Genomic DNA, 27,442 nt, shown 5'->3' on the forward strand with positions numbered 1-27,442 from the left:
CTAGTATTTTAAAAATGATGACGACGTCGTTGAGCATAACCAAGTGAAGTGTCTGAGGAAAGGATTCTGACTGGATAATTCACAGCAATCATTGGAAAGCGATTTGAATCTAGATGGGAAGGCAGCCGTCGTCTCCTCCCTCTGGTTTATTTTATGCTTTGTCTAGGCTAATATTAAGACGGGCCTGCATCTTTTACACACACAGCAGACGGTGTGGGGTGGTGGCAGTCGAGAAGTTTGCCGGGCGACAAGGAGAAGACATTCATCATGGCGTGATTGATGATGGTGGAGACGGAGCAGCCTAAACCCTCCACCGTGCCGGAATAGTAGGTAAATTACCATTTGTCTGCGGCAAGATTACACAACAGGTACAAATCAAGCTGGGCAGCGTTTTAATAACAAAGGGAAAAGTTGTGGGTTTTTTCCACAATGTTAAGCAAAGACTCAAAGCAGAACAAATAATTGCACACATACAATATTAGTCCAACTATGGAAAAAAACCGTTAGAAAAAAGACTGAAAGGAAATATACCAAATGTTGATAGAAGCTGCTCCCTGGGGGTAGGCCTGTGTTTTTCTCGTCTGTTCTCTTATGCTTAAACTAATCTTTATTTATCAAACGTTTTTCAATCGTCCAACCCTCTTCCTCAATAAATGGGAGCTGGGAGATGTTGGGGTCTCACCTGGGGTCATGGGGTATGACTCTGTCTGAGTCAGGGTCAGGTGGACCCTAAAATTGGGCTGCCAGGGGACGGTCAGCGAGGAGCCACGTGGGCTAAAGATCAGTGGGTCTGAGTGCTAACAAATGGAGTACCTCACGAACACTGGCGCCTTGGAATATATGGTGCAAAACATGGATGTCCCCCCACACACCCTTCCCAAGTCCCACCCCCACCCCGGAGGTAGCGCTGCCAGTCCTGTCGAGTGTGTCCCTCCACATGAGGTGCATTTACAGTGAGACCAGTGAAAAGGAGAAAGGATGCCCAACAGAGCCCGAGCCAGGAAACGTGTGTGTACATGTGTGTGTACATGCGTGGGCATCGTGTGTGTGTGTGCTCAGCTGTTCCTGCAGGGCACACCTCTGGGCCCTGGTTGGCCTCTCTCATTGTCCTGTTGTCCCGAGGGGTTCCTGTGGCTGCGCTGTCACCTGGGGTCCTGGAGAGCTGTGTGACGTGTCCCGGGGCCCTTCCTGTGTGCCGTGTGGGGAAGAGGCTCCTAGATCTTGAGGCAGACGGTGATGAGGCTCCCCAGGAGCTGGGGACCATGCTTCACCTGCATGCCTGGACAACTCAGATCCAGCCAGATTGGCCCAGACCGCCACCTGCCATCTTTGGGGTTCCGCCTTGCTCCGTGCAGCCCCAGACCCTGCCCCACCCCTGGCAAGCTCAGGCTTCCCTTGGGAATGCACATCGCAAGGTGGGGGGCTGGTGAGAGAAGATTCTGGGACCATGCAGGCTTGGACTTAGTGTGCTCCCGACAGACCCAAGAACTCCGTGCACCTCACCTGGTGCGGCCGCACCCTCACTCACTTAAACGCTTTCAGGCAGGCCTCAGGGATGTGCTCCTTGTCGAACTTTTTCAAGGAGTCCAGGAAGGTGTCCACTTTGCCCATCATGATTTTCGCAGCTTTCCAGCTCTTGTCCTTGGGGATCTTGCCCCCGGGCGCAGTGAGGATCATGACGGCGGCCGTGACGTTGACCACGGCATCCGGGGGGGACCCGAAGGACTTCAGCTCTGTCAGGTTGTTCTGCAAACGACAGACAGATGGGACGGATCTGAAGGGGATTTAGCCCTCTGAGCAGGACCTGGAGGCCCCAGTGAGGACCCCAGGGAAGCTGCCTTGAGCTCCATTTGAGTCGACTGCCTGGCGATTCCTCTCACGCAGGCTGGTTCCCGTTTCTTTCTTTCTCTCCCTCACCTTGTTCAGAGTGTCAAGAGCTTCCTGCGCGGCCAGCAGGGCCGGCTCTGCCTTGGCCAGGTCCGTTTCACAGGCCTTTTGTTTCTCAGTGACATTCTGGAAGGAAGCCAGACAGGAAAGTTCGATGCAGGTGGGCCATCTGGGCAGCCGTGGGCAGGGGGAGCCCTGGGGAGTCCTGGGGAGCCCTTTGCTCCCCATGCAGCCCAGACCAGGGGGTCTGAGCTCCCAGAGAGGCCCAGCGCCTGCTGCCCTTGGCGCTCCTGGGCCCCGTCTGGAAGCTGCCCTCCCCCTCCACGCTCCTGCGCCCCTGCCCCTCCACACTCAGGTCTGGATGCTCCGTGCGACAGCAGACTTGGGATTCAGAAATGGCCCTGTCCCTTCCATTGGCTCCAGCTCTCAGAACTGGAGGGGAAACCTGGGCCCACACAGACCACCCCCTGGCACTGAGGCCTTCTTGTGTCCTGGTGCCATTATGTGAGCATTTCAGAGGCGTAGCTCATCCCCTGGAGAAAGTGAGAACACGTCCATTCACCTGTGCATTCATTCGTTTATTCACACGTTCATGCATTCATGCATTCATTCGCTCTCCGGGTCGGGGGAGCTCCTCCGAGCCTTTGGATGCCAAGCAGAGAGACCAGCAGAAGCCTGGTAGCTGTCAATCAGGAGCGCCATCTGTGTGACCAGAGGGGTGACGGAGAGGCAGCGAGGGCTGGGCTTGGCTGGGCAGGGAGGAGGGACAGGAAGGAGGGGATCTCTCTGAAAGACCTTCCCGGAGACTCCTGTTCCACACCCTACTCTAGGGACGGCGTGGGACATGACTGAGGGAGCGGGGCATGGCAGGCACTGACCCGGCCGGCTGTGCTGGCAGCTCCCAGAGCCTCTTCCCTGGAGCATCCCCGGGGGGCCCTTTCTGGAGGCAGGGGTCGGAGAGGGGCAGGCGCCCAGACATTAACAGCTGCATGTGAGCGTCGGACAGCAGGTCAGAGTCCAGGGTGCGGGTGTGGGTCCTGGTTCGGGTCCTGACTATGCCACTAGCTAGTTTTGAGACCTTGGGCACATTGCCGACCACCCCGGGCCTCAGCATCCTCAGCTGCCTAACAGGGTTGTGGTTGTACAGGTTACAGTGAGAAATGGAGCAGAGCTCCTGGCTGCCCTGCCTGGCCTCAGCCCCTGCCCCACTCCAGCACCAGGTGGGACCAGCTCCGGCCCCTCCTCCTGTCCAAGGCATAGAAACCACTTGTTGGCATGCCGTCCTCCATCTCAGGGGACAGCAGACAATGACTGGGACACTGTTAATATAACACTCATGTGGACAAACGACTGATGACACAAAAGCCATGCAGGGAGGGGTGATGAGAAATCAAACCAACAGTGCATGGACCTTCAGCTAGGAGCCCACTCGGGCCAGTGACTTTGGAACCTTGGGGGCCCCCTGTGCAGCAAGTCTGAGGACCAGGGCTCCCACCCAGTCCTCTCCAGCCTTAACGTGCTCAGGGGCCACGGCCTCTTGTTAAAGTGCGGGGCCAATGCAGCAGAGGTGGGCTGGGGCCCGAGAACCTGCATTTCTTACCAGCTCCCAGGATGCTGCCACTGTGGCCTGGGGACTGCACTTGGAGGGGCGCGGCTCCAGGACAGGCATTTCTCTAAAGGACAGCCCTCTCCAGAGCTGGGGGCCCTGAGCTTCCGGGAGACACTCTCCCTCGGGGAGGTCCTGCTGGTTGGGGAGCCCTCTCAGCCTTCGCTTGGCCCCTAGGAGGTCCCGATTGCTCAGGGAGGCCCGGCGGCAGAGCTCTCCTGAGGCCACGCGCGGCTCCCTACCTTGTTGATGACCTCCACCTTGATCTCTTCCTCGTCAGCAATGGCTTTCTCTTTGCTGACTTTCTCGGTTTCCACACCCACCACGTGGATCAGCTTGTCCGCATTCTCATTTTTCTGCTTGAGCTCAGTCTCCTGAATCGCCAGCTTGGCTTTTAAATCATCCACCTGGGGGAGGAGACACCAAGACATGGGCAAGCTTGGGCCCCGGCCGCCACACGCTGCCCTCCTCTAAGGTGGGCCGACAGCCACAGCAGCCACGGGCCAAGCAGAGCAGCAGGCCTATCAGTTGCTTATGATTCCCTGTGACTCGTTTCAACACGTCTTTGCAGCTTCTCCAAGGTAAGTATTTATTGAGCACCAATTATGTGCCAAGGGTCATAAGTATAAGACACATTCCCGTTGCTCAGGGAGTTGGTGCTCAAGGTGGCTGGATAAAAAAATGTCAACGGAGTCACAGTACCGAGGAGTGCTGGGGAGGCTGGTGGGGCAGTGAGAGAAAGCTTGGAGCCAGAGTCAGAAAGCTCCCTCCAGAGCACCCGGGAGGCCCCAGGCCTGGCCAGGTGGGAGGGTGTGCTGGGAAGGGGTAAGTGATAGGGTGGGACATTCTTCCCCATTCTTGACGATTTCTACCTCGAGGAGGCTGTTCAGTTGCTGTAACGGTCCCCTCCTGGGATGCACTCACTGTGTCCCAGGACCGCGTCTGGAAGGCACGTTTGGGAAAAAGAAACGGCCTGCTGGGCTGAGCTCCTCCTTGCTGCCCTTTGAGTGAGCTGTTGGAGTGGGAGCAGGCTCCTCCTTGGCTCCTCCAAGCTCTGTCCTCCTTGGACACCCCTGCCACCATGTTCCCCTCCACGCCCCCATAGGGGTGGCCCTGACCTGTTCAGCACTGTCCAGCACTGCCTGTGGCTGGGACAAGCCAGCCTGGCTCCAGTTCAGCAGGACTTCCGCTAAAGCTGGGGTTCGGGTTCAGGCTCCCTCGAGGGCAGAAGGGCTGGGCTGCCCTCATCGCCTGCCCGCCCCACCCCATGCCCTCACTGCGCTCCTCGGCTGGCACACGCCTCGGGCAGGGAAGCGGCAGCTGTTTACCAGGCTTTCTGGCAGAGGGCAGGAAAGGCGAAGAAGCCGAGACTACGTCATAGAGGATATTTAAAGCCAGGCAGAAAATTTAAAAATCAATACGGTGTGAGACAAAGTGTGGCAGAAGCCTTTCGATCTGGGCCCCACAGCATGAGTGGTGTTTTGGAAACGATACACATTCATCGACGGCACTTGACCGGATAAGCCAATCCCGCCAGCCTCGGGGCCCGAGGGAGAGCGCCCACTGTAACGCCAGCATTACGGAAGCGGTTTGAATCTATTTTTCATGTTAAAACCCATAATAGACTCTAGGGTATGAGAGTGGAAGTTTCTCCAAGGCAGGATTCCTGTTCCTCTTACTTCACTTCACACATGTGGGGGAAGGTTCCGGAACCCGCCCCCAGAGCCCCTGTCTCTGACCTGAGAAGCTGTGCTCTGCAGTTTCATCAGGCCATTTTCCAGCCTCTCGATTTTGGCGACCAGCTCCATCCTCTTCTTGGCCAGCAGGTTCTGGTAGAGCTTGATCTGCTCCAGAAACGTCTTGGGCGTGGTGTAGTTGTAGCGCCGCTCGGTGGCCAGGTACACCTTGGACATCTCGTTGACGGTCGTGTGCACGTAGGACATGAACAGGCTGATGGAGGTCTTGACTTCCGGCTGCAAAGACAAGACAGGGCCGTTCATCCCCCATTCCCCGGCGGGCACGGCCACATTCCGACAGGGCCCCGGGGAAGAGGTGGCTGTTGGCCACGGTGAGTCAGCAAGGCGGGGCTTCCCTTCCTTGCTGGGCACCCCGGACGAGCTGCACCCCCTCTCTCAACCTTGGCGGTTGAACTGTCAAAGGAGACAGCAACGCCTGCGGGGGCCGTCGTGGACGCTGCCAACATCGCCTCACCGAGGGGTTAGCTCAGTGCCAGAGACAGCAGAGTTCACTCCTGTTACCCTCCCTCTGATTCACACACAGCTGCTCGCCTGGGAAGGCACAGGGCCCAGCAGCATGTTTGAACGACCCTGGTGATTCAGCAAGCATTTATTGTGCATTTCCTATTCTGGGTCCTGGGGTTTAGTAGCTCCTTTCCCGGTCTCCTCTGTCCTCGTTCCACACCAGGGTCTCGGCCCCCACCACCCGGGCCTACCCCACCTGCCCGAAGACGCTTACTGGGAGCTTTGCCCCAGGAATTATCCAAGCAACGTTAATTTCAATTCAGGCTAATTTGGGAATGTGTTCAGCCAACGCATGTTTGTTCAGCATCTACTCTGCAGCCCTCGCTGGTGCCAGTGGTGGGGCCACTCCCCGCTCCTGGGAGACCCCTGTGTTGGGGACTGAAACGCACACCTGTGACCTCGGGGGAAACGTCCTAGCTGCAGCGTTCCTGGGAAGGGCCCGTCTCGCAAGTGAACACTCTAACGATGACAAGCAGTGGATGTGCCCATTTCAAAAATGAGGGTAAAAGTCAATTTCAGGTTTCTTATCCTACTTCATAAATGAATATGTGTTCAAAACACATAAGACAGGATAACAAAGTGTGGTTTATCCCAGGGCTGCTCATCACTCGCACTGGCTGGGTCAGAGTTGAATGGTCATTTCTAGGGGCAATGAGCTCAAACGGCAAAGTGGGCACCACCCTTCAATTAAAAGAAAAGATGCTGTAAAAGAAAAGAAAAGGAGACGTATTGCCCCATCACACTTGTCACGCCCCATGGAAAGGGCAGGTCAGGGATGAGGGAGCAGCCCTGGGGGAGCCGTGTTGGAGCGCAAGGCAGGAGGAAAAGTGTGTGCCCCTGGATACACTTATCAGAGAGAACCCAGGCTCTCCGATCAGCTCCCATCAGGGACGGAGTTTAAGGCCCGAGTTGCTCAGTGTGTTTGCACGCGGGCGTCAACCCTCTTGAACTGCGGCGGCCACGAGGGCTGGGCACCCTGGGCTGACTGGAACCTCCGTCCCCCGGCGCAGTGGTGCAGGGCCGTGACACGAGCAAACAGCAGCCTGTCTTCTTTACACTTCTGGTATTTGTTCACCGTGAATGCTTTAGCATCAGTTTTGATTTTTAAAAAATACTGCGTGAAAACTTCACTGATCTTGATGACTGAGGTTTTTGGGGCCCCCTTAAATTTTGTGCCCAAGGCAAGTGCCTGACCTGCCTCACCATAACCCTGGTCCTGGCGGCAGGTGACCCAGGATCACTTGTCTCCCATGCAGCCAAGCCCCCCGGCCCTGTGAGTGCACCACCGAGGTGGGCAGAGGAAGCCCAGGGACTCACCCGAATGCCCTCGGTCTCCTCCAGGAAGCGGGCGCTGACTGACACCAGGGCATCTTCCGGCCACTCGTGGAACCAGTCGATGGCCGTGCAGTTGACCACAGCAGGGAATTTTCTTGCTCGAACACGTAGGACAGAGCCCACGGGAGAGAAACACAGAATCACCTAGGTGAGGGACACAGATGAGCCGTTCATCAGGGGACGATGGTGCTGAGACCAAATCGTGTCATTTTTGCAGAAAGCCCATTTAGAAGGAAAAGGCTCTGTCTTCAGATGTCTGGGGAGTGCGTTCCTGGTTCCGAGTTTGAAGTGTGGCCATTGTTTTGCAATGGATAAATGCTCAACTGACTTTTCGACCCTCACCAGCGATGTGAGGGTGCTGGGGTGCGCAGCCTCCTGAGGTGGCTCCCACAAAGGGGTCCAAAAAGGCCGGATGAAGGACGGAGTGGGGAATGGGCAGCCACGTTGGGCAGATGAGGCCGAGAACAGGAAGGGCTACAATCCCTTTGGCAGGTCGAGTCCCCAGGGACATGGAGCCTCCTCCAGGCCCCCAAGGACAGTCGCTAATTCCTGGACAGACTGGGACCCCCTGGGATCCCAGCTGCAGTAACTGCTGTGGGGACGGGCCCTGGTGGCCCTTTTGCTGGGCATTTCCTTCTCACGGAAGCCTCAGCCTCCCGCCCCCTCCTCGTTCTGTGGTCCCTTCTTCCGTGGGCACAGCAGGTGGCTCACTGGACGTGGCCGGTCCACTGAAGAAGAGCCAGGCAGAGCACCGAGGAAGGGGCTGGGCGCAGGGAGCATCCACCAGGGGACTCCTAAGCCCCCACATCACATTCGCTCATTGGGTTGTGTCACCCAGAGGGGACGTAGAGAGGAAACTTGCTTCATTTGCATCAACCAGGGAAAAATGACAGCCAGCAGGTGCCTAGAAGAGCTATGGGGTTGGACCCTCCCCAAAGGGCAGCGCAGCCAGGCCAGGGGGCAGCTGCCCTCATGGGACGCTGACAAGGAGGGAGAAAAAGCTCCAAACTTCTCCCAGTCTAACTAGGGCGGTTCAGCCTACCTTCCCTACGAGGGAATGCTCAAGGTTATCTATTTAAACTTGCCAGGGCCGGCGGGGGTGGGGGAGGTCTCATGTATAAAGCACATCTTTTGGCCACGAGATACCTCCAATGGCCCACATGCATCAGGCAGCCCACCCACTCTCCCGGCGGACCACCACAGCCTGCAAGGGGGCAGCCGCACCTCCTCACAGAGCAAGGCCCAGAGCTGGGAAGGCAACAGGCACCGCACCGGGCTGCCAGGACCCTGTGAAGACGAGCCTCCTACCTTGAGCTGCCTGCGCACTTTTTCGATGAAGAATTTCCAGCATGCTTCCCGAGTGTCGGCCATGCCGAGGGACTTCACTTGCGGTCGCATGGAGGAAATGATGTTCTCCACCTCGTCCTCCAGGAACAGCCCGGGGATCTCCCCCGAGGCCAGCAGGTCGTTGATCAGCACCAGAAACTGCTCCTCCGCCACCTGGGAGTCCGTCATCAGGAACACGGAGGGGACGTTCTTCACAGCCGACTTCATGTACTGCGCCGCCAGGTCAAGCTGGGCCCAAGGAGGACAGGCTTAGGGTCCTTGCCGAGAAGATGCTCAGGTAGAAGCGTCCCCCACAACCACCCGGGAAGGGACACCTGGCGATCGGCTTCGTAAACAATGTGTAGGGTCTGTAGAATGCGATCCACCCAAAGCCTCGAGTGGAGAACACGCTCACTCATAGCAGCACCGCTCACAACAGCCCAAAGCGGGGAGCGAGCCGAGCGTGCGCGGACAGGTGGCGGGGGAACGGTGGGGTCCATTCACGCCGTGGAAGAGCATGCAGCCTTAAAAGGAAGGGAGTTCTGACACTTGCTACAAGGAGGAGCCCAGAGGCCATGATGCTCAGTCAAACCAGCCAGTCACAATAGGACGAATACTGTATGATTCCACCTACGTGAGGCACTTAGGGCAGCCAAACTCATAGAGACAGAGAGTAGGACGGCGGGGGCCAGGGCGGGAGAGGGGAATGGGGAGTGAAAGAGTTCTGGAGACGGGCGGTGATGATGGTTGCACGACCATGTGAATGTACTTAATGCCACTCAACTGTATAGTTAAAATGATAAATTTTGTGTTATGTATGTTTTACCACACAGAGAAAAAGGAAAAAAGCTCTGAAATGGAGACCCTAAAAAAGGCCCGGAAGAAATCCCCACAGGCTTGGATTGGGAGCCGTCGCCCTGGAAAGCAGGGGCCCTCCTCAGAGGAGGCCCACACTTCAGGTGACTGCCAGCACTCTACTAGCAGGATTTAAAGAGACAGCTCGACAAATCATTGCATGGTCATTCTGAAAGAATAAATGAAGGAGATTAGCAAAAAAAAAAAGAAAAAAAAAAAAAAAAAAAAAAGAAGTAGCAGCATGTTACAGAGTGATGAGGATTATTTTAGGCTGGTTACTTTTAAAAACTGCAGATGAGAAGGGGGCTCCGAGGAGTGGAATTTGCTTGCCCTTCGATGAAAAATATTTGATTTGTGAAGGAAGTCTCCATCTGTGGGGGTTGTCTCCCTCTGCACCAGGAGGAAGGGGGGATGGCCTTATCTCTGGAAACTCTTAACGGGAAGGCAAGGACTTAAGTTTTTTACTGTCTGGCAACCCTAATTAACCCCCCCCCCCCCCAACATCCCCCTTTGTCTTTAGCTGAAGATAATATTTAAGCGGTGGCTTCTGTCATTTACTTAATCCAGTCTGATTCTTATCTAAAAGTTATAGGACCAACCAATAACCAGACCCTACCGGCACTGATACCATTTTAACAACTCTTTTTACATATTCTTTCCTTTGTCTCATAAAGAGATAACTCACATACCTATGCCTTAAATTTAGCCTTACTCTCCTCCCATGTTTGCAGCAGAAGCGGCAGCAGGAGCTCCCATGCCAGCAGCACCTCCTCCTGCCCTTGGGTCCTGTCCCCATGCTATTCCACACTATTCTCTAAATAAAAGAGCACTACTGCCAGACCTTGAGAGTCCAAGAAATCTTTCTTTCGACTCCTTGGCTCACCGACCACGCATCATAGAGTAGTATGAATAGCTTGCTATTTTTGAAAAATACACCAATTTACATGTCGATTGTAAACATACGTTAAAAATGTCTGTCGGCATCATCTAAGTATCACTGTGAATTTTCAGTTTGCTGATTTGCTTTTCTACAGTGCCTCACCTTCCTGTAAGGCCTGCGGGCCTCCGTACTCGTTTAAAAGCTCAGCTCTGCCCTGTGGGAGCAGCCCGCCCCCCTGGCATCTCTGTTCAGAGGAACAACGCCGAGGTCCCTGAGCGGGAGTCGAGGGGGTGGGGGAGTGGTGACTGGGGTCAAAAGTCAACCACAAATTCCGTGCTTTTGATGAGCTAAAAAAAAAAAAAAACGTCAAAGGGAAGCCCTGGGCTTGGAAAGGCAGAGGCCACAGGTGGGAGTCAGCACCGGCAGCACCCCTGGACTCTGCCTCCTGCTGCCCTGGAGACAGAATCGCTCTTCTCAGTTCACAGCGCTATCAGCTATCGCGTTCGTTGGTTGGAGGCCGACAATCCCGGAGTTCGTGCTATGTGTCTACTATGGAGGCTTAGTTGCAGGTGTGGGTCCAGCGGCCATCCCCGGGGAGGAGGAGCGAGGAGAGCAGGCGCTGATGGCAGCTTCCGGCAGGTCCGGAGCACAAGCGCCCATCCTCAGGAACACCGCTGGCGGCTCTTCACGCCCGCAGGTGGAATGCCTGGGCGGTGGGGGGAAAGCTGCGAAGTTGCACCAAGTTCAGATTCCGATCCGGCTTAGCTTGGCTCGCCAAGGCAAGGGAAGCTGCTTGGAGAGAGCCTACTAACTGCTGCAGGATCCAGGCCAGAGCAGAAGATTCTGGAAAGACCCAAGGCCCGTAAGGCCTGTGAAGGGAGCTGAGGGCTCGGCTTGTGGAGGACCGGCCCCCTCGGCCCTGCGACTCCTCTTCGGCTGCGTCTTCTCCTCCTCGCTCTCTCTTCAGCTCCTGCCCCTGGTTCTCTCAGTGCCCCCAGGAGAGCCTGCTATGGCCAAGACCACAGGGCCATCTGTCTGGATTCTCTGTGGCCTTGACCCCACCATCTCAAAGCTCGTCTCTGGGCTTCTGGCCACAGCTCCCGCCGTGGCACTCGCTGCGTGCCTGCTGACCGCTGCTCTGTGCCGTGGCCCTCGTCCTGTCCGCCCCAGGGATTCCGTCCTGCCTCAGCCTGTTTATCCTCTCTTGCATGGTCTCCTCCACTCCCACCCGCTTTGGCCATGTGGCCTGTCCTGACATCTCCACCTCCCACCTTTTCCTGCATTTTCCCACCTCCATGTCCACTTGCGTGTCAGCCATCTCCTCCTAGTATCCCCTAAATTCCTCAGACGCCCACATACGCAACGCAGCATTCATTATCGTGGTTTCTCCCAGCATTTGCGTCTCGGCTGCCCTTGCCCCCAGCCCACTTCTCCCCCGTCATCTCCTGTCTGGTTGAGGGTGCCATCATGCTAGAACTGCTCCAGCTGCAAACGGCATTGTCAGCTCCAGAAGCTCAGCTCCTGCGGGTCCCCTGTCTGGCTAGAACACACTGCAGAGGCCCTTTTCCTCGCTGTAGCCGTCATTGTTGCCGGTAGAGAGGAAGGAATGTGGAGACAAGATTTGGGAGTTGGGGGGGCTGGCCCCGTGGCCGAGTGGTTAAGTTTGCACACTCTGCTGCAGGCAGCCCAGTGTTTCGTTGGTTCGAATCCTGGGCGCGGACATGGCACTGCTCATCAAACCACACTGAGGCAGCACCCCACATGCCACAACTAGAAGGACCCACAACGAAGAATATACAACTATGTACCAGGAGGCTTTGGGGATAAAAAGGAAAAAAATCAAATTAAAAAAAAATTCTTTAAAAAAAAAAAGATTTGGGAGTGGGTCTCAAGGAAGTGGGAAGAAGGGGTGTGGCCAGGGCTGCGAGATGGACAGGGAGCTTTCTCAGACCTTCGTCACAGGTTGCACAAACACAAGGCCCAGCTTCCGCCCTCCTCTTGGTCTGATGGCCGCTCCCCGGCCCTCCTTGTTCAACAGCAGCTGCAAGTCAGGGAGGCCACCCGGCCTGCTTGGACCACGGCCGCCCCTCACTCAGTTTCCAGGGCTTCTCCACAGGGTCCGGCCCAGCTCTCTGGGCTACTACTCCAGCCTTGGGAAAGGTCTCACAGGAATAAAAAAAGCACGCTGCCACCTGGCCTGAGGACTGTGCGTGGGGAGCTGGGGTCAATGGGTGGGATCCCAGCAAGGTGCCCGCCTCCACGCTCCCATGGGGCAGGCAGAGCCCTTGCTGGCCCACCTCTAGGTTCTGGTTCACGTCACTCCCTTCTCCCTTTTCACTACACTGCCCGGTTCCAGCCTTGGTGGGGTCACCGGGCTTCTGCGGCACCACCCCACCGGTCACCCTGCGGCAATCTCTGCTGTCTTCAGACCGTCCTCCACTTTGTTCCAGAACACTGCCAGGTCTTGCTCCTCTTCTGCTCAAACATCTTGATGGTATCTCGTTTTCTCAGGACTAAGTCCAGGATTTTCCACGTGGCACATGATGTCCCCGGGATTGGATCCGGACCCCTTTCCTGCCATATCTCTGATGTCCAGTGGGCGCCCACAGATGATGGAAGGGATTTTATGACATAATATCTATCATATCATTGTGAATGTGTATGTTACACTAATAACACATACATATACATATAACATCTTACTGTGATGCTGTTATTAGAACAATTACATCTTGTAACTGCTCAGGAGTCTGCTTCCCCTAATACAAGCAAAGTCTGTTAGCCCTGTATCTCTCTGGCCTTCCCTCCAAATCCATAGAAGCTGCTTAATAAATGATACGAATGGTTAGTGCAGAGCCCGTTCACCGCGGGTGTAGAGTAATGAATTGCGAGAGAACGGATCACAGAGCTGCTACAGCCAACGCCTTCGAGTGAAATAACACTGTTAACACTGAACACCCACCGCTGGCCCTAAAGTGAGGGACCCGGAACAAAATCCTCATGAGGATGGAGCGGAGAGTGTGAGGCAATCATGAAATAAACCAACGCTATTTGGCCAATAGAATAGAAACTTTTCAATGGAGAAAACTCAGTAAAAATACACAGCTCCAGATGCAAGGATTCTAGCCACCCTGAGTGCCCTTGGGGAGATCAGTGTGAACTAGCTCAATCGGCCGAGGTGAGAACCGGGCAGACCCATGGCGCATGGACTCAGTTCAGGAGGTAGGGTTTGGGAGAAGCTAGGTTGGGAAGACCTTGTCCCTTAACACTTGGATTTAAAAATCCAGTGGGTTAGTACCTTGATAGAAAGAGTAGAATGCACTGGGGACACTGACAACCAGAAGCCAGATGCCCACCCAGAGGTTGCCGTCCCTGGCACAGCCTGCTTGGCCGTGCTGGGAGAGCAGGGCTGAGAATTAGCTCTTTGTCCCATTGTCCTTTCCAGGGCCTCTGCCCACAGACCACCCCCTCCCACCGAGGTCCCAGGGCGCCACGCTCTGGCTGGGCTCCAGATCCGTCCAGCGAAAGCCACCGGGCCAGGGCTGCGTTGGGGCCGTGTGGCATAGGGAGGGTCCTCGTGGGTCTGGACTGTCCTGACCAACAGAAACAGCCCCAGCACCAAGGCAGAGAGAGGTGCCCATGTGACGTGGTCAAATGCACTTCAGTTCTGATCTGAAGCACTGTGACGACTTTTTTCTGGACTAATCGTGTTTGACTAGCACAGTTCCCCGAGAGAGCAAATTTTCGGGGAAAAGAAATCAATAAAGAGCCGCGGCAGCATGTCTTGGGGATGGGAGCCCTGTTTACGCTAGTGTTTCTGTCATTAATTCAGAAAGCATCCACCCAGGGCCCCACCCATGCAGTTAGACAGCCAGTGATGATTCTGAGAACTGGGGACAACGCAGAACGATCCAGTGACCAGGGGCCAGAACCAAGTCCCTTTGCTGCTGTTGCCCTTGTCGACGGTATGGACTCAAACCTCCCAGGTAATTGAGACCCACACTTCCTTTCACCTTTGTCACATGGGCGTGGGCACTGGCCAAAATGTCTCCTGGACTTTACTTTCTAAGTTGAAGACCCCGCTGGTGCCATTCGGGGGCTCGGTGCTGGCTGGCTTCATTTTGGAAACAGGAGTGCTGAGAGTTTTCTCCGCTTCCCCTCCCCAAGGGCGGCTTATTGAAAAGCGGCATCTCACCTTGAGGTCCGGGATCCCGTAGCCCTTCTTGAGGGTGATCTGAAACACGTCCAGGGCGCTGATGTACGCGGCCAGGCGCGAGAGGCTCTGCTTGCCGCTGCCGCCCACCCCCACCAGCAGGGCGTTCCCCCGGGGAGACTCCAGGATGCGATTGATCCTGCAGATGTGAGCCACGGCGTCTTCAAACAGCACCTGGAGACACCGAGAGAGGCCTCGACATGGCACCGTGCGTGGACTCACCTCCTTGCAGAGCACGGGGTCTCATCAGTCTCCCAGCAACGTTTGCCGCGAGTTACGCAGCCCCAGAGTGCCATTGGGATGTTTACAATGAGACAGAAGGAGAAATCCGCGTCCGGTGCTGTCAGCTCGAGCACTACTCACCAAGTTCATGACCGCGTTGACTTCGTTGTAACTGTCCAGGACGTCCACTAGGAGCTTGTTCAGGTGAGCCGTGTCAGTTACCGAGAAGTATTTGGGATCGCCGATCCCTTGAGCAAAGTGGCAGAAGATATTTGGTTTGGCAAATAAGAGCTCATCGCCAAGATCCTAGACATGAGAGAGGATGCTTCTGCTGTTTGCCACCACGGGCACACAGATAGTCAACAGCAGCCCTAGCACCTTACCATGGTCACGTCAGGATGCCAGGCCGTCTTCAGGGGCCCAAACCACTGCTGCCAGGGGCTGTGCAAACCACTGGACAAAATTCCCTGATGAGCTGGTCCAATCCCCATCATATCAGGAATGAACTGATCATCCAAAAAAGGCAATTGTGCCAAGAAAACCCAGGACACCGGAGCCGAGCACAGTGACCCCAGCAGGGTCGTCCTCCGCTCCAAGTGGATGGAGTGAGGTCATCACGGCCTGATCTACTGAGGGGTCAGTTTCTTCTCACTCAGATGGACCCCCTCGTGACAGAGTCATTTTGTGGGACCCAACGTGGTCCTTCCCATCCCAACCCAAGGGCCCTTCCAAGAGGGCTGGGGTTATCATTGGCCCCAGGCACTCTGCCCGCTTGGAGCCTGTCTGGGCTCAGCAGAGGAACTTGGTGGCTTGACTTACATCAAAGAATTTCTTGGTGGAAGCAATGGTGATTCTGCGCAATATTTCCTGGTCTTTTTCCTCAACCATTTTGTCACCGTACACTCTTTCAGCTTCATGCAGCCAGAGGCGAACGAGGTCAAGCGGGGTTTTCAGGACCTCTGCTGTGGAGAATAAGAGGCCCTGCCCCAGACACAGCATGGTCAGCATCTTTAGCTGGGCTACCGGGAAAGCCAAGTGCTGTACGTAGATGAAATGAGAAGACGGGCACTTCCCCGGGGAGTGATCCACTAAGGTCCTGATGCGATGTCTACTCAGGGCCAGGAAAGCCACTGATTGCCAAGACCATGCAAATCCTGGAGGCTGGAGGGAGTGTCTGTGGCCTGAGGGACGGGGGGAAGTTTTCCTCACAGGACAGGGCTGAGGGCTTCATCCTTTAATGGGGTGGCTGGTAGAGAAGGGGCAAGAGAGGCTGATCGTGGAGGGGAGCCAGACTACCAAAGGCACAGAAAAGTGGGTTACAAACTTGGGCTCTGCAGGAAGCCTGGCTGGGCCCAGTCCCGGCTTGGCCATTTGCCAACCAAGTGACCTGGGCGAGTTCAACAGGTGCTTATTGAGGGTCTGCACTCTCCTGGGTTCTGGGAACACAGTGACAACACAACAGACCCTACCTTCATGGAGTTGGTGTTCTATAGGGAGATGTAACTAGGCAAACAAAATAACAAGGTAATTGCACATTGCGATGGGTGCTATGAATGACATAAACAGAGGCAGCGAGACAGGGTGCATAGGGATGAGGAGGGGCCTCTTGAGGGCGTGACATTTGAGCTGACACTTGAAGTGGGAGGAGATGGGCATGACTTAACCTCTCTGAGACTTGGGCTCCCCTTCTGTAAAATGGGGACGTTTGAACATATTACATGTTGTTTGGAGGAGAAAATAGAGGTGTAAGTGGCCAAACCCAGTGCTAGGCTCACACTAAACAGTCGATAAATAAGAGGAAACATCATCACTGTCATCACCACCACCACCACCATTATCATCATCACCGTCACCATCCTTGTCACTATCACCATCATCACTATTACCATCAATTATCATCATCACTATTACCATCACTGTCGCTATTACCATCATCACCATCATCACCACCATCATCATCGTCATCGTTATCATCATCATCACCACCATCAGTATCCTCATCATCACCATCAACACTATCATCATCATCACCACCATCAGTATCCTCTCATCATCACCACCAATTATCCTCATCACCATCACCGTCACCAATACTATTATCACCATCATCATCACCATCACTATCATTACCGGCATTGTCACCATCACCACCATTGTCATCATACCATCATCATCATCATTATCACCCTCATCACTATCATTACCATCCTCATCATTATCACCATCGATATCATTATCACCATCATTATCACTATCACCATCATCACTACCGTCATCATCATCACGATCATCACCATCATCATTAATATCATCACCATCACTGTCGTCAGTTCATAGGTCACTTTGTTTTCTCTCCTGAGAGCAGCAAGGAGGAGAGCACCTGTGGATCAGGGACTTGGCCATGAGGTGGCATGACATAGAGCTAAAAGAGCAGGTACCTGGAAAATATTGGAGAGGTCCCTGAGGTTGAAGACATAGTGAAACTTAATGGCGGTAGGAAGAAATGTCGTTGTGACCTTCTGATGCAGGGCTGTTATAGGAAAAAGACACATCGATTCTTATGTACTCTTAATGGCCTCAGGAAGCGCAAAGCTTCAGATATAGTTTCTAAAGCAAATGGACTATCAAATGGTGACTTAAGTAAGAATGTGCGCAGCTGAGGAGGGAAGAAGTCTGCCGCCCTCCTGACGTGTAAATCGTTTCTGTATGCTGAACTTCCTATCCTCTGCCTCCCCCTCTAGCAATCAGATTTCACTATAATCTCCTCTTGAAACATAGCATCGTTTAAAAATATTGATTTAAAAGTATAAATAAAATATTTACCGGGGGAAAATCTGAAGAAGCCATCAGCCCCATAAAGCAGTGGGTTGTAATGACAGGAGAGGAGATGGCCAGCTTACCCAGGGCCGAGGCCACCAGCTGGTTGCTCATCCTCTGAACCACCATGGGGACCGAGCGAAAGGCCAGGTGCTGGGACAGGATCGTGTTGTAGATGGTCGCGAGGGCCTCCTGGCCCGGGAAGCTCACAGCAAACACGCAGAAGTGGCGCTGTCCGGAACAACCACAAACCCGCGTCAGGCAGCTCTCGGGCACCAGCTCACGGCCGGGGCCACCTTCTTGGGAGCAGACTCTGTCCTCATTGTCTAAGGTCTTTTGAGCATGATCAGAATGGACAGTTTCCCTCCCCGGGTCTTGTATGTGGTAAAATTCCATTAAATATTGATTATATCTGAATCAGCCAAGTTTACTTCATGCTCTCAAGACAAATGTTGGCAGAGGCAAGAGCGTGTCTCAGAGCACAGACCTGGGTATGTATTCCGGGTCTCCATCTGCTTAGATAATTCAGAGGTGAGGTCCTGCCTGGCTGGGGTTGCAGATACAACACAGAATATCCTGTTAAATCTGAATTTCAGATAAGCAACAAATAATTTTTTTTTTTTAGTATAAGTATGTCCCAGATATTGTACGGGACATGCTTATGCTAAACAAATATTTGCTGTTTATCTGAAATTCAGATTTGACTGGGCGTCTGTATTGTTATTTGCTAAATCTGGCAGCCCTTTGGGATCACAGGGAGGGCTGGCTAGCCTCTTGACACCCCCGCTCCCCAGAATTTCCTGACACGTTCTGAAAGGTTGGGGAGTTCTCTGGAGGATGTCAGCCCACAGCCCTAACAGCCCAGATCAATGCTTTGACTCTCCTTTGCCTAAGGGAGCCTCAGACCCACGGCAGCTGAGCGAACCGAGATTGACTGCTGCCTACCTGAAGCCTGGGGTCGATGGTGAAGGATCCAGAAGTGGGATTCATGCACGCCACATACTGGCAGTTATGGACATCTTTCAGTGTCAGCTTCTGTCTGTCATACCTGCACGAGGGAGACCAGTGTAGAGGTGTGCCACCGGCCTGGAGGAGCCATCTCCGGCCCCCCACCCTACTCCAATAATGCCTTGCATGTGGTTAAAAAAAAACCCCAATAAATATGAATTATATGTGAAACAGCCAATTTTGCTTCATGCTGTCAAGAAAAATCTTTAAACAGGAGGCAACAGAGTGGCTTAGCGTGTAGGTCTGGGTTCAAACTCTAGCTCTTCCATTTAGTAGCATCGGGACCCTAGGTAAGCTGGTTACCCTCTCGTGCCTCAGTATCTCATCTGTGCAACGAGTCATTATGAGGATGGAATGAGCTAACACACGCAAACACACTTGGGAAGTACCTGAAATACAGCAAGTGTTTAATAAATGTTTACCACCCCCCCATAATCATTGTAGTTATTAATCACTATGATTATGATTATTAAATAGGCAGAATAATTTCCTTGATGCCAGGGCACCGCTAAACCTTCCAGGGGCTCAGATGGGTTTAAAGGATATAAAGAGTTTGCGCGTCTTTTCATGTACTTGACCTTTTGGGTTTTCCCCCATGATGCATTTGTTCCCGTTGGGGGTTGCTGCCTGTTCTTGCAGCTTTACAGGAATTCCTTGACCACTCCAGATAATCCTCCACTGTCAGTTTTAGACACTGCAAGCATTACTCCCATTCTGTAAACTCTGTGTGTAGGTTTGCCCCTGGTGTCTCTTGAGAACAAAAGTCCTTAATTTCTATGTAAATCAAAGTAGTCCTGTTTTGGCCTCTACTTTCTGCTTCAGAAACTTGTGTTAAGAAGGCCTTCCCTCTGCAGGTCATGGAGACCTTCTCCTCGGTTTTCTTCTGCCGACCTCCTACTCTCTCCTTTCGCTTGTGGGTCTGCACTCCACAGGGGCCGCACCCTCGTCTACGTGCCAGGTGGTGTTCGGAGCTGCTGTTCCTTCCACACTTGCTGACAGAGCCACTGAGCAGCCCACCCTTCCCTGTTGGTCGTGGGGCCACCTTTCTCTGATATTCTAGAGGGATCTTTCACATCTGACTATGCCTCCCCCTCCTACGGATCCTTCAGGATAAACTCGGGCAGGTGTGGACCCAGGGCTGAAGCCTCCTGACTCTGAGGGCCCTTTTGAAAGAAAAGAATACAAAATATCTCAGTTTAGCAAATTCTGCAGGAATGCATGACCCGATGAACCCACTCTGAGGGCGTGGAACCGGGGGCTTCCCGGGCCTCACAGTGGCGCCCCCTTGAGGGGGCATGGGCGGCCCTCACAGTCTCTCTCCTGTCTTCCCCTCCTGCCTCCTCCCCTCAGCACGTGTTCTCGGCCCTGGCCATCCCACACCACTATCAGCTCCTCAAAGACGTGGCGCTCTCTCCAGGCCCCGCTCAGGGTGTCGCTCTTGGCCCGGCTGTCACCTCCCTGCAGCTCGCCCTCGCTTCTCTGCTGTCTGTGCGGGTGCCCACAGCCCGCTAGCGCTGTGAGCAGGCGCCGGGTAGCGGGGGAAAGGCAGGCGACAGAGTCAGATGATCATGGGCCTGACATCCAGCTCTGCCGCTCCTTGGGGCTGGGACCGAGAGGAGGCAACCACCCCTTGGTGCCTCTGTTTCTTGGCAGTAAGGGGCAGACTCTGAGCATCCTCTGACTGACTTCTGAAGGGATTTCTCAGGTTCCTTTACTTTGAGAACCCCCAGGCGTACCCAGGCCACTTGCCAGATCATTCCAGGACCCTTATTTCAAGAGACGCTTATTGTAACCACACTAAATGTTCTGATCTTTCCAAACTGCAAACTTCAACCTGCCACCCTTGGCTTTCTGTTGCCCTGGGGAGAAAGCCTGTCCCCTGCCCAGTGGACCATGGGTCCTGGGGTCCGGCTGCAGCTGCCCTGGACGCCCCACCCTCTGGCCATCACCCTCCAGCCACGCTGGCCTCCTTTGGCTCCTCCACGTGCCATCCTCCCTCCTGCCCCAGGGCCGGTGCACGTGGCGTTTCTCTGCCCAGGACCCTCTCCCTTCAAGCTTGCACGGCCAGTCCCACCTCAGCCACCTGCTCTCAGCTGCAGTGCGGCCACCCCAGGAGTGTCTCTGAGCCAGCAGTGGGCTCCTCCCTGACCACCCTGGGGGTCTTCCCTGAGAGCTCTCCCTTCACTCTAACTGCACCTCTCTGCCTCCTCCACCAGATGGACACCTCGATGGAAGAGGGACCTGTCTGTGTCTGTGCTGCTCCGTGGGAGCTCTGGGAACAGCTGCCAGCCTGGGGCCTAGCAGACGCCCAGGGCTTGTCTGTGGAATGGATGAGGAGAGGAGACCCTGATGGACCCCCAGGCAGCCCTGTGGCCCCCTCCTGGCCCCTGAAGCCCCGCCCCTCACCTCAGCCCCACCCCAACTCACTCACCAGTGCCCATGGTCCATATGCTGCCGGATGAGTGTGTGGGGGGCCACCGTCCCATACTTGTCCACCTCCGGCATGTTCATGTCGTCGATGAAGTAGATTAGCTTCTTGGTGCCTGGTGGCCCATAGTTCCTCCCTGACTTCTTCTCCAGCGGCTTCTCCAGAACCCCTAGAGGAGGGAGCAGGTTGGCCATGCTGTGCCGGATAGACGCCGGGGGGCCCAGAGCCCCCTGCTCCCAGCCTCGGCCCCCCCTGCACCCCTGCTCCTGGCCCTGACCCCCACCCCTGCATCCCTTCTCCCAGCCCTGGCCCCCCGACACACATCCTTGCTTCCAGCCCCAGCCCCGGCCTCACCCTGCAGCATGGCTGAGGTGGTGTAGAAGTTGAAGGGCACAGCCTGCACCAGGTAGCTGTCGCTGTCCAGGCTGTCCAGCTTGTCTCCCATCAGCACCGACTTGCCTGTGCCCGCATTCCCCACCAGCATCACCGGCCACGACTTCTCCATGAGTAAGTCCATGAAGTAGCGGATGCGGATGGTCTCGATGGTGTGCACCAGAGAGGCCTGGGGGGAGGGCAGGGACAGCGTTTCCTCCTGCTGACTTCTTGCAGACCCCAACAGCGGTCTTGGGGTTTGTTAAATCCCCAGGTTTACTGAAAAGGTCCCACTGTTGAAAATCATTTGCACTTGGACATTCCATCAGGAAGCGTGGCCTGGGGCGCCGAGTCCTGCTCCCAAATGGTCAGTAAATGGTCCCCACTCTGGGGAGGTTACCTGCAGTGGGACGTCAGGGTCCAGCTCGAAGGCGGGCACTTTGTCCGTCCACGGCAGGAACTTTTTGGTGTCAGGGTCTATGTAGTAGTCAAAGATGGTCCCCTGCGAGGGGAACTTGATCGTTTTAAACTCATTGATCCACCATCTGCTGAACTCGACTCGATAATCTATGAGCTGTTAGAAAACAAAAACGAAGCCAGGGCCCAGCTAGAGGAGGTCGAGAGGCCCGTTCCCGGCGGCTGGGTCCCTGCGGCCGCAGCCGCTCACCTGGTCCTGGAACATGGCGCCGCCAAAGGCCCAGAAGCAGGCGAACACGAAGTAGAGCTCGTAGAGCTCCTTGGGGGAGTCGGGCGGCGCGTTCTTCTCCGTGAGCAGGCACTCGAGCAGGTACAGGATCATCTGGACGACCGTGACCTCGGGCACCGGCGTGATCTTCTTGAACCCAAAGCGCAGCTTGTCTAGGCACGTGGGCAGGTACTTGTCGAAGAGGATCATCAGGTTGGCCTTCTCCGACTGCACCTTGCGCCTCTCAATCCAGCTGCTCACCACCCTGGGGGAGACGGGAGGCGCCGGTGACGGGGCCACCATGTCCCTCTCGTTAGTGCACACCTCCTGGTGCCTCTACATCATTCTGGTGCTCCCGCCTGGCGATGAGGCCAGTCACAGACCTTAGGAGGGTCTCATGAGGATGCTGGGGGTGTGCTCGTTCTCTGGGATTCTAGCTGCGGGGGTGCTGTAAGCCTACAACGACTGGGAGCCATCTTTGCTGCCTCAAATGAAGCTAATATTGAGGGCAGGAGAGCTGAGTATAGGAGGAGAGAGGAGAGAAAGGTTTCATGACAATATCTGGTGGGGGGCAGGGAGAGAAGGGATGGGAAGGGAAGAGAAAGGAGAGAAGAGCAGGGATATCTTATTACACCATCTGGACTCCTGGATCCAGCCATGCCTGATGAATGCCCTGGTGAATTGAGCCAATAGACTTTTTTTGTGTGCTTCAGTGAGTTTGAGTTGAATTTGTCAGGTTCAGTGGAAGAGTCCAAACCCATGCAGCAGGCAATCCTGAGGAGCCATAGTGGGTTGTCTGGCACACAGCCACCTCTGGAGTGGGTGGCATAGAGGCGGTCCACCACAACGACAAGGGTGTGGACCCTGGAGCCCTGCTGCCTGGGTTTGTAATCGGCTCTACTTGGCCAGCAGTGGCCTTAGGCAAGTTACTCAACATGTCGAGGTCCCAGATTTCCCATCTGTAAATGGGAGTGAAGGTAATAACTCCCATTTCAGGGGACTGCCTGGGCTGATATTTACAAAGCCCGTGGAAGGGAGCGTGGTCCACAGCGAGTGCTAAGTAAGTATCCCCTAAAAGCATGCAGAGCGCCTGCTCCCTCGCCAGTCGAGGAGCCGTCATTTCCAGGATGGGAGCATAAGCAGGAAGCTCACGTCACCGAACAGCTCTCCTGGCCGCCCAGCCGACAGGCGCGCCCTTGTGTCTGCGAGTGAGCCAGCTGGAGCTCGGGCACGGGAAGCACTGCTTCTTACTGCCCCGCCATCAGACAGAGACACGAGAGCTCCAACCCTCTGCCCCACTGCACCCTGGATTATCCAGGAAAACCCATCAGGCCTTTAGACAATCCATGTCTGCACACAAAACATGGGCCCTAGCGCCGGGCCAGTCAGGAGCTGGATTCCAAAGACACTGGCTCTTCAGAATAGAGACCAACTTGCAAGGCTATACATAGACTGCAGCGTTTGCCTTCTGTTTTCAAGGCGGTTGTGTCAAATTTTAATTTTGCCTTGGTTGGAGTCATTTGGTGCATGCAAATGCGCATGCCTGCTTTGATTTGAAACTCGAGCCCGGAGAGACACACGGAGGATGAGTCGGCTTCCCTGCCCGTGCTGAGGCGGGCTCCTGGCCCTGCCCCCAGGCAGCTGGGACTCGTCAGGCCCTGGAGCCTCACTTCACTTCCCCCCAGGATGAGTTCTTCCACCATCTCGCCGCCTGAGTCACTGCTGTCCGGCAGCCACCTTCGGGAGCGGGAGCACAGCTCTCCCTCTGGGCTGGTGCTGGTCCGTCTCTCAGACTCTTCACTTCTCTCCTCCAGCAAAACTCGGGCCTCCCTCGTCCCCCCCAAAGAGGCGCTCGTCTTCTTGATCACCCCTCTGGGGGCCCCAAGAACTGCTCCTGGCTGAAGGGCGTGTCTCGGGTTTCCACCTCTGCCTATACGGGCTTACCTGCTGGCTCTCTCTTCTCCACCCTGCCGGGCGTCCCCCGCGAGCCCCTCCAGCCCGGCCCCTTCTCGTCCCTGCCTCTAACAGCTGCCACGCAGACTGTGTTTCAGGTCTCTTGCCTTGTCTGCTGCCCACCCTGAAAACTCTCAAACGTTGTGTAGTGGGCAGAATGGGGGCCCCCGCAAAAGACATGTCCACCCGGGACCTGTGGATGTGACCTTATTTGGAAAATGGGTCTTAGCACACGTGATCAAGTTAAGGACCTGGAGATGAAGGCATCCTGGATTAGGGTGGGCCCTAATCCAATGACTGGTCCTTAGAAGGGGGAAGTTGGGAGACAGAGGCACGTGCAGAGAGAAGATGGGCTGAGACACAGAGAAGACGGCCATGTGACTAGAGTGAGGTGCCTACAAGCCAAGGGACACCCAGGGTCACCGGCAGCCACCAGAAGCTGGGAGAGAGGCTGGAACAGATGCTCCCGCAGGGCCTCCAGAGCGACCAGCCCTGCCCACACCTTGATCTCGGACTTCTGGTCTCCGGAACTGGGAGAGAATAAACTTCCATTTTGGAAGCCACCCAGTTTGTGGTCCTTTGTCACAGCAGCCACAGGACACTGACAGAAGTGGGACAACAATGTTGCTAGAGAAGGTGACACAGCACTGCTGGGTCTCCATGGCCCTTCAGCCCCCTGTAGGTCAGGCCAGCCCCCCGTCCTGTCCCTGCAGGGGCCACTGTGCTCAGGTGCCCATCTCAGACCCTGGCCTTGCTATGTCCCGGCACTTGGTCTCACTTCCCACTGCGGAGTCTGAGAGGCGCATCACGCAGGAACCCCTGCGCCCCCTCCCTCTCCCCGCCCACACACTTGCCCGCCCCTGGAAACACCCGTGCCTGCTCCCCATGCTCCAACATCACCCTCATCCTGAAAAAACAAACTTTCCTTCTCGTCGCCCCAGCTGCTACAAGACTCATTTCCAGAAAGAGCTGCATTTCCAGTGCCTCCTCCCAGTTCCTCCCCAACGAACCGCCACCTGGCTTCTGCCCCATCACGCCAGGAAGTTCTCCATCCTGCGTCACCCATGGGCTTCCAGCTGCAAGTCCAGTGGCAGCGTTTCTGTCCTTGGCTCCTGGACCCTCTGGATGTGACCCTCTCGACCCCACCGTCCTCCGGAAGCTTTTTCCTCCCGGGGTATGTGGGACGCCATCTCCCTTCTGCCTTTGGGGCTGATGCTTCTGGAATCCCCCATGCATTTCTCTTCCTCTCAACACGGTCTTGGTTTCCAGACTTCTCTTGCCATTCTCCGCAGCTCTCCTGGAGAATCTAGTCCCCCGGCATGGAATATCCTAGGGCCAGACACACAGTAGGTGCACAGAAAGTACAAGTTGGATGAATGAACGAATGAACCGCCTGCAGCAAAGGCGTTTCTCCTGAGCCTGTCGGTCCTGGAATGCTGCACCAGGATTTCTACTCAAAATGCGGAAGGACGAGGCTCCTTGTGCTGGCACGCGCTCTGTCAGTTACTAGCCTCGTGTCAAGCAGGAGCACATGCCTCCAGAGCGAAGTCTTCCATTTCTCAAGATTTCAACCATCGCAAACATCCATCCATCCTCCCTCCCCATCCCCAGAGACCACCCACTGCCCACCGGCATGAGCAGCTCTCCTCTTCATGGCAGAAAGGGCCCCTGTATACTGGCCCTGCAGCTGGTCCAGCATCCTCACATTTCCTACCAAGAGCATCCTCACATTTCCTACCAAGAGCATCCTCGCGCTTCACGCTCCATCCAGGAACACCCGACCACTGCCCGCCCCTGGGAACCTCACGCTCTCGCCCCCCACGTCCCTGTAAAGGCTGGTTCCTGCCTGGAGTGCTCCCCCCAGTTTGTGTCCACCTGGAAACTTCCCTCTCCTCTCAGGTGTCAGCAAAACTTCAACTCCTCCGGGAAGACTTCCTGTCTCCAAAACAGGCTTCGCCCCTCCCCCCTTACCCTTGGAGCTCCCAGCATGTGGTGCAACCTTCCCTTTCATTGGCTGCCATGTTGGAGCCTCACTGTGCATTCACATCACTTATTTACATGTCTGTCCCTCATCCTTTCGCCACCATGACCCTGGTGCCTGGGGAGGGCCCAGCACACGGTACTTATCGCATGAATGAATGAATGAATGAACGCATGCAGGTGTCCCTCTGCACCTCGTCTTTCTCTGCCACAGTTTGGAGCAGGAGAACCAAAATCCCACTCACGGGTTCCAGCCTAGGTCAGCGGGGTTGATGTAGAGGATGCCAGCTCTGGAGACGGTGGCCGGGGTGGCTGTCCTCAGGTGGCTGATCTCGAACACCAGCCTCATGGTGCGGTTCAGGGGGATCCGCTCGTTGCTGGCCAGGGTGAGGACCTGGGAAGGGAGACTGGCCTGTGGGTTTTCAGCGGCACGTGGCTGTCGTCCTGATGGTGCGTCACACGACGCCTCTCAGAACAAGGAGGAGGGAGCCAGGGAGCCCGCACCCACGCCCCACAGCTGACCGGCTTCCCCAAACCCGGCGTTTCTCAGCCGTCCCTGATGCCAGTGCCCCCACCCACCCCGGGACAACGCGAGAGGCTTCCAGACGGGTGCACCAGGTAGGACTTCACTGTGATAGTAAATCTGCTTTTTCTAACCGTGACCCCTCCCCTTCCCCGGGAATTCCTGAGTTCCCTCCACCTGACTGAGAACCCTTTTCTTAAGCTACTTCTAGATAATTCTAAATGCTGTTTCTGCCTTCTAAGATATTAGCTATCCTTTCCACGTTATGCCATATGTCAATTAGACAAGGATGCTCTCCACATTTGCACCCTTTACCCATGCTGCTGCTGCTGCAACATACCTAAGACAGGGCGCACGGGACACGGCGTCATACGAGGAGCACATCTCGTGACCGGGGACTTGCCCTGTTCATAATTTTTTGCACAGAGTTGCAGACAGCTCCCCCCCCCCCCAAGTCCCAGTCTACGGCAGGTTCTGTCTGTCATGTGTGGCAGGTGGTGATGTGTGGCATTTCCCACGAGCTCCCCCCAGTTACTGTGGTTTTGGGGTTAGCTCTGGAATCCAGGAGTCCTTCGAACCTTGTTGTCATCCATGACAGTGTTGAGAGATTCAATCCACATGGGGTCTATGTCCCCATCCAGGACGATCCACTTGGGGCCATCGTGAGTGATGTTGGCCAGGTCCCGCATTATGGTGGAGAAAAGGCCTGAGAGAGAGCACAGCTGGTGTGAGTGAGCAGGGCTGGTGTGAGTGAGCAGGGCTGGTGTGAGTGATCAGCACTGGTGTGAGTGAGCAGGGCTGGTGTGAGTGAGCAGGGCTGGTGTGAGTGATCAGCACTGGTGTGAGTGAGCAGGGCTGGTGTGAGTGAGCAGGCCTGTGTGACCAGGCTGGTGTGAGCCAGCAGGGCTGGTGTGAGTGAGCAGGGCTGGTGTGAGTGATCAGCACTGGTGTGAGTGAGCAGGGCTGGTGTGAGTGAGCAGGCCTGTGTGACCAGGCTGGTGTGAGTGAGCAGGGCTGGTGTGAGCAGGCTGGTGTGAGTGATCAGCACTGGTGTGAGTGAGCAGGCTGGTTGAATGAGCAGGGTTGCAAGG

The 27,442-nt window shown here is 55.4% G+C and overlaps 1 protein-coding gene across 1 annotated transcript in view; it reads right to left on the reverse strand.

The window, feature by feature from the left end:
* DNAH17 (dynein axonemal heavy chain 17) overlaps positions 1-27,442 on the reverse strand; it is a 117,405-nt gene that overhangs the window by 32,435 nt on the left and 57,528 nt on the right. Inside the window, exons 43-60 of the mRNA XM_046677445.1 lie at positions 26,930-27,057; positions 26,074-26,222; positions 21,878-22,160; positions 21,611-21,784; positions 21,193-21,400; positions 20,842-21,007; positions 18,348-18,450; positions 17,486-17,633; positions 17,024-17,115; positions 15,405-15,566; positions 14,727-14,891; positions 14,346-14,537; positions 8,398-8,664; positions 7,072-7,233; positions 5,233-5,466; positions 3,736-3,900; positions 1,918-2,013; positions 1,529-1,746 (exon numbers count right to left, since the gene is read on the reverse strand). Of these exons, the coding sequence (XP_046533401.1) occupies positions 1,529-1,746; positions 1,918-2,013; positions 3,736-3,900; positions 5,233-5,466; positions 7,072-7,233; positions 8,398-8,664; positions 14,346-14,537; positions 14,727-14,891; positions 15,405-15,566; positions 17,024-17,115; positions 17,486-17,633; positions 18,348-18,450; positions 20,842-21,007; positions 21,193-21,400; positions 21,611-21,784; positions 21,878-22,160; positions 26,074-26,222; positions 26,930-27,057 (3,112 nt within the window). The remainder of the gene's footprint in view (positions 1-1,528; positions 1,747-1,917; positions 2,014-3,735; positions 3,901-5,232; positions 5,467-7,071; positions 7,234-8,397; positions 8,665-14,345; positions 14,538-14,726; positions 14,892-15,404; positions 15,567-17,023; positions 17,116-17,485; positions 17,634-18,347; positions 18,451-20,841; positions 21,008-21,192; positions 21,401-21,610; positions 21,785-21,877; positions 22,161-26,073; positions 26,223-26,929; positions 27,058-27,442) is intronic.

The sequence above is a fragment of the Equus quagga genome, chromosome 11, assembly GCF_021613505.1.
Source record: "Equus quagga isolate Etosha38 chromosome 11, UCLA_HA_Equagga_1.0, whole genome shotgun sequence".
NCBI lineage: Eukaryota > Metazoa > Chordata > Mammalia > Perissodactyla > Equidae > Equus > Equus quagga.